The following is an 11,898-nucleotide window of genomic DNA, read 5'->3' on the forward strand; positions in this document are numbered from 1 at the left end:
GTATGTTCATCACAGGGCTCCACATCTTTTGCGTACATATTGTAAGAGAGAGCTGTGACATTCTGACACCCAGTGATCAGAAGAGAGAGGCTACGCAGGCCTCACTGTAATTTAACTGGAATGCAGGAATGGAAGCGTACAGAGCTTGTGTCTGTATTCTCAATGATCCGCCCTCTGCTTCTCTGTGTCTCTCCGTTTTCCAGAGAGTGGGGAGGACTCAAAGTGCTGAGTGAACTGCAGGCAGACACCAGGGCAGAGTGCGGGGGAGTGAGCAGACAAGGTAAGTCAAGACAGAGAGAGGAGTAGGCTGTGCATGGAAGCATGCGCCATACTGGAATACACCACAGAGGATGGGAGCAGATACTGCAAGTATCAGCTAGTTTCTCACAGCGATACTGCATGACATTGTGTTCGATTTTGCACGTTTACAACAGTGAAAACACGTGAAAATGTGCGTCTACTTTTCCTGATAAACAGCCTGCCTGGAATGTGCCGGGAAATTGTGCAGTGGGTGAGATATGGCTATCTGACCGCTCAAGAAGATGTCAGATGCATCCTGACAGTTTCCACAAAGTTGTTGACAGCTGACACAGATAAGACCTGCTTCCATCTGAATGGATTATTTATCAGTGGCTGTTAGAATGTCACAGCTATCAGCATGTTGACACCATGCACAACATCTTGGGATGTTATTTTGGGCAGCTGTTGGATAGGACAGGAAGCACGTGAGGTTTCATTGACGCAGTAGCAGATAGAGTAACAGATTTGCACGTCTTTAGGGTGAAAATCCACCCTAAAACAGAATTCACAATTTCACAACCATTATTCACATGTTCTCGGTTTAGACTTGATTTGTAAAGATAGAAAAGGCTAACCTGCAACGTGGAAGCAAGATACGTCTGTTCATAGTGGACGTGTATGTGGACCCTATTACTGTAGTTGCAACTGGGGTAGTAACTGTGTTCCCTGGGATCAACACAACAACATGAAGAAAAGGACATGCACAACAATGCATCCTCCTCACACCCCTTTAAAAATGGAAAATGTCACCAAGTGGCATTTCCTGTGCTCCATTGATAATTAATAGGAAAATAATTGTGTGGACACAGACAATGGTCTCCTAAAATGTTATTAGCTGCCCTAAAGGACAAATGAAAAAAATGTGAGCATATTAGATTACTTTGACACAGTGGCTGAAGGACTACTTTCTACTGCAGACGACCCAGAAACCCTAAACAGAGACATTCATCCCTATCTGGTGTCTGTCTGGTGATACAGTGGCCTGTTTTGACATCTCCCATGAGGAGGGAAAACCTTGATTTATGTGGCCTCGTTACGAAACAAGTTAAGGAGCGTAATTTCTGCTTGGGGTTATCAATGATGCCCTTGTAGTTAGTCTCTGCCCTATTTCAATGCGGAACAAAACCTTAAACCTCCACACAGAAATCTCAAGGCATACTTGCACACCCATTCAAGCCACACATTTAGTTCCAAAGGGAATACACAGTGGCAATGTTCAAAACTTGGAACATTGACAGTCACATATTATGGAATCCTACCTTCTCCATCTTTTCATATGCACAGCAGCTTACAGCGGCCCCCCAAAAATACTTGGTTTTGTTTTTCGCTTTTTGACAGATGATCCTTTAAAATGGACACAAACAACGATAACCAGCACTGATTGGTGTCTTTTTTTTAAAACCCATCCAGCCAGTGTCCCAATAAGGTGAAGGAGTCTTTTTTTATTTTTTGGGGGAATATTTTTTATCCCACGATTTTGTAATCCATTTTTCACCCCTGTGTCAATTATCCAATGTGATCCTGGGCTCTACACACCCTCCGCCAACCTGGGGAGAGCAACGGACTTGAACTCATGCTTCCTTCATGCATGAGTATCCAAGTTGCTCCTTTACACCTGACAGGGGAGAGTTTCCCTGGTTGGACGTAGCGCTTTATTCCAACCAGTTCCTTTCCCCTCCATCAGGCGCCCCGTCTGGCCAGGGGGAGGCAGTGTAGAGACCAGGATTACTGCATGATTTTTGCGAGGGTACCTACCCTAGGCCGGGGACACAGGGAGAACATGCAAACTCCACACATAAAGGCCCTTCCGCCAACCAAGGAGTCTTAACAGTGAGAACATCTGAGTGCAGTGTCTCAAAACATGATGTTTATGTTACACAATTAACAGAGTAGCCACTAGCCAGCTTATAGTGTTCATAAATCCACAGGGGTATATTCACAATATGGCTTTGGATACTGTACTGTAAAGGTCTATTAACTGTCATTCAAAAACACTTCAGGTCTATGTTCCCCCAATTATTTAGAACAACTGTTGCAATGCACCTTTGCATGAAAAAGGTTTACTCTAAGTTCAGGAAGGCTGCAAGTCTGTCCATTTGAGGTCACATTTGCCATCTTTTTTGTACTCTTTTCATTTCTTCCAATTTAGTCATTATTATGCCAATTAAATACACATTTGTGTTGCCACTGCTTTACTGTACCCTACTAGCTCACCTGTGAGGTGCTCCACCAAGAGAATGTAGTGCCTCCATCCTACTCCTCCCGTTCAAAATTATGCCCATAAGACTCTTTCGCTGCACGTACTCCTACGGTAGGAATACATGCATCGACAAAGATCATGCTCCCTGCCCTCCTCTCCTGAACACAGCAAATGTTATCATCATACCTCCTCCGAGGTGGAAAGCCTGGTGACGCGAGGTTATCATCATAGTGGATACAAAGTTCTGTAGTCACTCGCTCATCCCCTGGTTCACGGAAGTAATTTCTCTATGGAGAACAACATGGGGTCATCTTAAAATCATCTCATAAGCATTGTGGTTCAAAAAACAAAGTGTCTCGGCAGAATTGTCAGGGAGGTGGCTCTGTGTCGTTTACGACCGTCAGTCATATTTGATACAGTCTGTTTCTAGCGAAAATATAGTCAGTTGATTCTTCATATCCATATGAGTGAAACGGCCAGATGTGTTTATCAACACAGGATTTTAGATCGCCTCATATATGAGGCGATCTAAAATCCTCCTATGGGGATTACAATGCAAATAAAAAGTACATGAACCCGTGGACTTGCGCACTCTACCGATATTGACGTCAGACTTCTGTGCTCTATGCTGGTGGGCAGATACTTTACCCCTTTACCACTACTCACATTTAGCATATGGTTTGTTTATCAAACATTGCTTTGTAAAAAAACAGTGTGATTTGGCTGTGACAGATGCAAATAAAAGATGGGCTCCAACATCTCCTTCAAAAGCATCCAAACAAGTTAAACTTAGCTGACAGCAAACAGGCAACAAAGGCTGCTAGCCTGCTACACCATGTCATCATTGTAGTCTGAGAAAATCAGTTGCAATAGTTTCTCAGGGGAAATTAGGGATTTCAGTTTTAAATATTAGTTGATCGTGAAAGACCAGGGGTCTGATACATTCACAGTAAAATCCCTCTGTTTATTACACTGAGAGTGTACAAATGGAACCAAATTGACTCACCCTAACCCTAGACACTCATGGAGTTACAAATATTTATCCCCTGACCAAGCAGGCAGGCTCCATTAGCTCAATGGCACAAATTCAGCACTTGCGCATGAAACCAGGTTCAAATCCAGGGTAGAAGAGGAAAGATAGATAGTACAGCTTTTACACATCCATACTTTATTGCGTACATTACTTTGCATGTGCCTCAGCATACTTCTGAGGTTATTCTGACAAAGTGTGTAGTCAAAGAAGTGGCTGGTGGTGGTCAAAATAGTTCATTTCTAATCTGCATCGATTCAACTATTTCAGGATGAGCCACATCACATCATGAGGGCAGAGGGATAATGACAGCAGAGACTTCCATCGGCTGCAACTGGCTCCATGCAGTGGCATCAGTTTGAGAGCGCTGCATGGACAGGTGTGCCTCCACGGGCCATCAATATTTATGGACTAGTGCCTTGCTGAGATCAGTCTTTACCACACACTGACTCATACCACGGTGCATACGGACAAGTGGTGGGAGGGCACACAGAGGATTGATCACCAAGGAAGATCCTGTTTTAGAGGGCTGCTGGTTGTTCCGTTTCATCAAAGAGGTTATAAAACATTGTCACATGATACCTCTCAGGGCAGGGCATCTAACAAATGTTGTTTGCTGGTTACAGTGTCTGGTGCATTTAAATCGTCTCTAAAGTGATCGATGCGCTACAGTAGTTCACCAGCCACATGGAGTAGAACACAGCCTCCAAATGAACCTTACCAGTCACAACCAAAATTCACCACCTTTTCCGGACCTAGAGGCTGCTGTTAATTTCACACTCTGAATAGCATTGGTGTTATTTCACCAGACCAGCCTTCACTTAAGCTATGTACATATCTAACCTATAATAAAAATGAGAAATGATAATAGCATTTGCCGATATAATTGATGCATAAGCGTCCTCCAATTAATATAACGTCTATCATTGCTCCAAAGCAATCGTTACACAGTGAATGATGATTGAGCTGCAGGGTTATAATAAAAGGTTCTAATGACACCTTAAGCCTGATCTATAGGCCTGATCTATAGGCCTACGTGAATCGTGTCTCAAACTGAAAATAACCATCTACAAGCTTACAATGTGTCGTACTGCAACGCATTTGTAGATCTGCTATTTGTGAAACACAGGCATACAATATAAATCAGGCGTTATGTTTACTTTATAGATGTATGTACATGTTACAGTTTACAACACATGGTATTCATAACTGTGCTGCTTTACCACATTCATTTAACAAACCACATTGTTCTATTAACACTAATGCCCGATTTATAATTTGGTTGTGCGTGGTGTCATGCATCAAAAACAGTTGATGGCGATGTGAATCATTGTGAGCTTGTAGAGCAGCTTCACTCCCTTACAGAGCTATGTGTGTGGGTGGGTGGGTGGCTGGGTGCGTCTGAGCACGAAAATAGCATGGTTGTTTTTCACCACTTGTGCACAACCTAACACACACACACACAAACAGACACGCACATATTAACTGTATATATGGTGATTTCGGGTGTGCCAGTACAGTACAGTGACAGTACAGGATACAGTAGAGGGACCCCCACACGGTAACTGTCATTTCTCAACCGTTTCGCCGGCACCCTGGGTGCGTTCCTGTGGGTCTGGAACTTTAAGTTTTAAATACAATAATGGACAAAGCAACAGTTTTTCCTTTCTTTTTATTTAAGATTTGTTTTTGGCTTTTTGCCTTTATTGATATAGTTACAAGTGAAGATAGACAGGAAAGAGGGAGAGAGAGAAGGGGAGAGACACGCAGCAAAGGTCGTCATGAACGGGACTCAAACACGCAACGTGCTGTCAGGCCAGAGCCAATATGTGGCATGCGTTTGGACCACTAGGCCAGCGGGGCACCCTTTCCATTGTTCTTCAGTAAAATGGATGTTCCTGATATGCATGTTTTAAATATAGTAATGGACAAAGCAACGGCCCCTCAGCCTCCTTTCCTACTCTATTTCCTTCCCCCTCACTGTCGCACGCTGCCTAGCAACTGACACCATAAATAATATGCCTCTGAGTGTCTGTGGTTTGTGAGACCATGTGTGAGAATGTGTTTTTGTGTGTGTGTGTGTGTGTGTGTGTGTGCGTGTGCGTGTGAGAAAGCATATTCCTGTTTGCGTGTGGATATGTGTTTGTGTATGCGCACATGCATGCGTGGGTGTGCAAGTGTATGTGATAATGAACAGAGTATTTGTTAGTACTAACATTCCTGTTTGTGTGCTTGTTGACACTCTGCAGAATTATCCATTCTGCATGAATGGATAATTGTACCTGAATTTGAAATATTGAAATGTCTTTCTCTTACAGGTACTCAACAACAACACCCAATAGACTAGGCCCATGGCGAGCAATAACACAGCCAGCATTGCACAGGCCAGGAAACTGGTAGAGCAGCTGAAGATGGAAGCCAACATTGACAGGATAAAAGTGAGCTTTGTCATAATCAAAAATAAAGTAAATTCTTCATAGAGACAGGGGAAATGTTTATTTGGTGCTTAGATTTTAGGATACTGTTGTTTACCAGCCATATTTTTTAAATAGTTTAGCTTTTGTGGAAAATATCTATAAGCTCACAACGCGTTGTGATGTACATAAATGTTGTGAGCCTGGATATCTTCTATTTTCAAAGCATTTAGAAAACAGATGTTTGCCTGTAATAACATGCCCAAAATAGGGATATCAGCATTAAAGTACACAGCATGTATTTTCTCTCTTTTTTCCTGATAGTCGAGTTGAGCTTCATTGTGATTGATTTTAACCTTAAAGGGACACTTTAATTTTCAACATGATCTCTAAACGGTATTTGTTGTGGAGATATTTTAAACATTTGGAAGTTCAAAAAGAATCACAAAATATTATTATTATTTTTTTCTTTTGTCATGTTTTGTACACATCACAACCTGAAGACTCGGTTGATTGGTTGTCCATCACATCTCTGGGTTATCGTCCTACCTTCTTTTTAATCCCTTTTGCGTCATCTAAAAAGCACAGACCCGTCAAAAAAGCTATCACAACCCCTTTAATTGGTTACATTTTTGCACTTTTGATTCCGCCTGGCACTTTCATCACGTTCCGGCCCGACATGTCAGCTACACCCGATTCCACCAGACGTGTTTCATACACGACACGTCATCAGAACCAGCAAGCGATACATTAAAATACGCACCTGGTCAAAATAATTACATCATCCACCGGCCATTAATCATTATAGCTGCCCGATATCTAAGCTTAAAGACTCAGGACCACACAGATTTTTCCAGGCACATCCACACACCACCAAACTTACAAACTACCCCAGTGATGATCACCGAGGTCAAATCAGTGATAGTGAAAACTCAAATGCGTACTTTTTGGCTTCAGCAAGAAGATACATCACGTTATAATTTATAAGCCTTCTTCTGCCCCATAGGGAGGAAAATTGGAAAATAAAAGAAGACGTATCGCATTTAGTTATCTTGAACTCTTTGTCTAAGTAAATAATTCAAAGTTAGTGTTTATTCATCCGTTTGTCCACCCGGCTCCCAATGACTTCAATGCGTTCCATCAAACTTTTGGCTGCAGTTTGCCTCCAAGAATCAGGCTTTAGAACGTGCACTTTGAAATTTAGTTTATATAATCCTGGTTTGTTTTCTTGCCACTATCATCAGAGGCTGTGACAATGTTCCTTGTTTGCTGTGTTTACGGCAAAGTAGCTATCTTTTGAAAATATGAATCAGGTTGATGCAATGGTTGCCATAGATTGAATTGGGTGTTAGGCCAATTCTTTCCAAAGAAATAGGTCATGGCAGGCATAGTTGCGAACGCAGTGAGCATTTACTATGAGACCCAGCAGATCATGTCTGTGTGTCTGTCTGTGTGTCACGCTGTAACACCACCCGCCCACCACCAGAGGGCGCAGCTGTATCACACACAAAAACACACACACACACACGCACGCACACACACACACACACACGCACGCATGCACGCACGCACGCACGCACGCACACACACACACACACAAAAAACTTAACTTAAAAAAAAAATTAAACAAAATACTTAAAAAAAAAAAACCTAAAAAAGAAGCACGCACGCACACATACACACACTAAAAAAAACTTGAACAAAGATTTAATTAAAAAAAACGTAACTTAAAAAAAACCTTAAAAAGTACGTAATTTATTCTAATTGTTGTTATTGCAATTTACGAGCTGCGTTCGCTTCCCGCGTTTGCGCGTCTTACTTGTACTAGTAGGAACAGAGAATTCTATCTGTCAATAGGGATTGTATTGCGACCACAGGTCGCATGATGTCACACATCATGTGACATCATAAGGGATCACCATATAAGAAGATCACGACACGGACCTCATCAAACCCTGGATAGCCATACATGGTTTGTTTGACTAGGGGCCGATTCATACTCCTATTTTACCGCTGTTTCGGTGCTGTAGTGCCGAAATGATTTCGGCTCGTCAGAAATTTTCAGTAGCACCGAAGAGCCGACTTTAGGACGGTACCCGCCCCCCCGAACCTCAAATGACGTCACATTGTAGGCTCTACAGAGCCGAACCAACTTTTATTCGGCTCTAAAATAAGAGTATGAATCGGCCCTAGATCTGCATATATGAGCCGGCCAGCAACTCTACCTCTGACCTCACTGACACCAGATTCATAGTTTAACTCCTGCTTCTCAACTGTGCCATATTAAGAAGCTTGGTTGTTTCAGTGCAACCTCACCCTCAGGGCGTCTTACTGGTAAATAGCCTATTGTTGTTTCTATAGGTTAAATAAGTTATTCTGTGCCATCCTGTAAAAATGCAGCATGGCCCTTCAGCAGTCTGCTCAATGTGGGACTTGAACATGAACGTTCAAAAACATACGTAGAAAATCTAGCGGGGGAGGGCACGGCGATTAGCCCACCCCTCTACCTTCCCTCGAACGGCACCCAAAGAGTGCAATTTAAAACCAGTTAAAATGTAACCAATTAAAAGGGTTGTGATAGCTTTTTTGACAGGTCTGTGCTTTTTAGATGACGCAAAAGGGATTAAAAAGAAGGTAGGATGATAACCCAGAGATGTGATGGACAACCAATCAACCGAGTCTTCAGGTTGTGATGTGTACAAAACATGACAAAAGAAAAAAAAATATATATTTTGTGATTATTTTTGAACTTCCAAATGTTTAAAATAAACTGAAATTCACTTCAGCGTGATAACGTGTTTCTTTAACCACATTAACCTTAGCGTGCCAATTAGAGTATGCGCATGCTTAAAGTGAATGGCACATCGAGTGGCACATCGAGTGGCAAATCGAGTGGCAAAGCAACAGGCAAAGTGAGTTTAACATCGTTTAATACAATCAGATATGACTTTTCTGTGTGGATGTATGGGCTGTCAAGGCCAGAAAGTAGTTTTTTGCCACTCAGTAGGCGTTCCTGCATAACTTCCTGGTTTGATGATGATGTCACGCGCATACCCTCTATTCTGGGGTGAACATTCTGTAAAAGAATGTCTACAAGCTCATAATGCGTTGTGTTGCAATGCTATGTGAGATTGCACATCAGCTATTTTTGGCAAATAGAATTTATTTGGTGAAGAGGGAAAAAGGAGGAGACCAAGTTGACCTGGGTAGGGGGAACCTGGTCAAGTATATTGTATATATACACACTAGAATGTCGTGAAAAGGAAAACACATACAAACAAACATGAAAAAGAAAAAGTCGACATTGCGTATCAAAACTTGCATGTTACTGTACATCACATATTCCTAGGCATTTTCTGTTGTTCCTCATTCTCCATACCCTTGTTCTTTGTGTTCGATCTTAAATATTGTCCATTTGAACCCAGTCTCAGACGGTGTGTCAGTTTCTCCATGAGATATATCTCCTGAATCAACTCCTCCCATTGTCCCTGTGTTGGAGCTTCCATCTGTCCCCATTTCCTTGTGATAGTTTTCTTTCCTGCCGCCAATAAAATGTTTACCAGATATCTATCCTCTCCTCGTATCTTTCCCTCCATCAAGTTTCCTAAATACAAAACCTCACACTTCATAGGTACCTCATATCCCAATATGTTTTGTACTGATCATGTATCATTTTCAAAAAATCATCCATTTTGGGACATTTCCAAAATACATGCGAGTGATCCTGTATATATTTATTAATAAATTAATCCAACTGAATTAACTTTATGTATGTATGTGTGTGTGTGTGTGTGTGTGTGTGTATGCGCACATGTGTGTTTGTGTGTGTGTGCGTGCACTCACTCACCTCAGGTTTCAAAGGCAGCGGCAGACTTGATGTCTTACTGTGAAGCCCACGCTAAGGAAGACCCGCTGTTATCACCGGTGCCGGCGTCGGAGAACCCGTTTAGAGAGAAGAAGTTCTTCTGTGCCATCCTGTAAAAATGCAGCATGGCCCTTCAGCAGTCTGCTCAATGTGGGACTTGAACATGAATGTTCAAAAACATACGTAGAAAATCTAGCGGGGGAGGGCACGGCGATTAGCCCACCCCTCTACCTTCCCTCGGACGGCACCCAAAGAGTGCAATTTAAAACCACAGAGATAAAATGTAACCAATTAAAGGGGTTGTGATAGCTTTTTTGATGGGTGTGCAGCATGTTGAAGGGGTCTGTGCTTTTTAGATGACGCAAAAGGGATTAATAAGAAGGTAGGATGATAACCCAGTGATGTGATGGACAACCAATCAACCCAGTCTTCAGGTTGTGATGTGTACAAAACATGACAAAAGAAAAAAACATTAATAATAATAATATTTTGTGATTCTTTTTTGAACTTCCAAATGTTTTTGTTTTAATTGTTGGCTGGTGGTGTTGTGCTCTGTAGGATGGTACATGGTAGACAAAATTTAAGTCTGATATTAGACACCACCTGACTATTGGAATGTTTTTCTTTTCTTAAGTTGTTCTTTCTTTACCTATTACTTAGATAGCTTTCTATAACTGTATGTGATAACTGAAACAGCCGTGTTATTATTTTTTACACCAAAACTTTTAGTGTAAGCTTTTTTAATGGGAAGTTTGAAACATTAGATTCTGTGATACTCTTTACAAAAACACCTTTCTGATATCTGTCTGTGTATCAAACAAACTATCTGGCAAAAATGTGAGTTTGTCTCCTTCAGACACAAACCCTCTTTCTACTATTTGTATAAAATGACTAGCAAGTAAACTGTGCTGTGCTGTGAGTTCTGGATGTTTGTGTTTGTATCACTATTGCATGAAATGGACAAAAGAAAAGAAAAACTCTTCTATATTTCTTTTCATGTGGAGATTGTATGAAATAGGGCAGCCTCCATCTGGAAGTGCCAAACATATTAAATATTATAATGATTCAATATGGAGTCAACAAGGACATCTCTTAAACAGTGACCATATAAAGCTTTTTTCATTGTAGACCACTACTATAAAGATCTCATTGATTTAAAGCATCAATTACATTGTCCGACAAAGGTTCTACTTGTGTTCAAATAAAATCAAAGCCTCGCCCACATAATGTAGCTGACATCAGCTTTTTCAATGGTTTCATGTAATAACATATCACAGACCCTACATTATCCCAAAGGAATAACTAGTAGTTGATAAACAATATCTATTTTAGGGGGAAATGTGCCTTTAAACTCATACTGTATCATCTCAACATCAGATGAGATGTCTCAACATCAGAATCAGAACCCTTCATCTAAAAGCAAGACTATTTTTTTTTATTACAAATATAAATCATAAAAGCATGGCTTCCATCAGGCATCAGGTGCATGTGAGGCCCTCAGAGTCAGAATCCTCCGGTCGGATCAACATGGATCCACACATTTATAATTGTAACTTTCCTCTTCTGTCCACCCTGGATTTAAACCAGGTTTCCTGCTCATGTGCTGCTCATGTGCCTGCTTTCTCTGTGGATAAATTGAATCTTGACCATCAGGTCAAAATTCATGCCAGATCCTGTGTCTAGATAGGTGAGACGTGACCTTTGACACGATCTAAATGTCTCAATTGAAGAAGTTATATTGTATTAACATACTGGACACATGTTCATTTTATTCATAAAGAAAAAGCTGCATAGTGAGGCTTAAAAAAAGAAAAGAAAAACATTTTTTTATCACGAAATAAGTTTTTGATTGATTGATTGATTGAAATATTTATTAAGAGTTTGCAGAATTACAGTACATTTCAAGCACAACTCAATACAAAGACTGTTAACTGTGAGTGAACGACCCAATAAAACATTACACTTGTTTACAAGAGGGTACATGGGTATCCAATGGTGGTGTATCTAATCTTGTGGACCAGACCCATTGCAAGATGCTGTACTCTGTCGTCGACCCTAAACCATTCAAGCCTGTCAAAGTGGGCAGGGG

General features: G+C 41.2%; 1 protein-coding gene across 1 annotated transcript in view; it reads left to right on the forward strand.

Moving 5' to 3' along the window:
• The window catches only part of LOC306941634 (guanine nucleotide-binding protein G(I)/G(S)/G(O) subunit gamma-2), a 28,973-nt gene extending 18,245 nt beyond the window's left edge, over positions 1-10,728 (forward strand). The window contains exons 2-4 of the mRNA XM_079527192.1: positions 204-280; positions 5,849-5,968; positions 9,797-10,728. Coding sequence (XP_079383318.1) covers positions 5,882-5,968; positions 9,797-9,925 — 216 coding nt within the window. The 5' untranslated portion in view covers positions 204-280; positions 5,849-5,881 and the 3' untranslated portion in view covers positions 9,926-10,728. The remainder of the gene's footprint in view (positions 1-203; positions 281-5,848; positions 5,969-9,796) is intronic.
• Positions 10,729-11,898: the final 1,170 nt, after the last annotated feature.

Source organism: Electrona antarctica (assembly GCF_951216825.1).
Source record: "Electrona antarctica genome assembly, chromosome: 18".
NCBI lineage: Eukaryota > Metazoa > Chordata > Actinopteri > Myctophiformes > Myctophidae > Electrona > Electrona antarctica.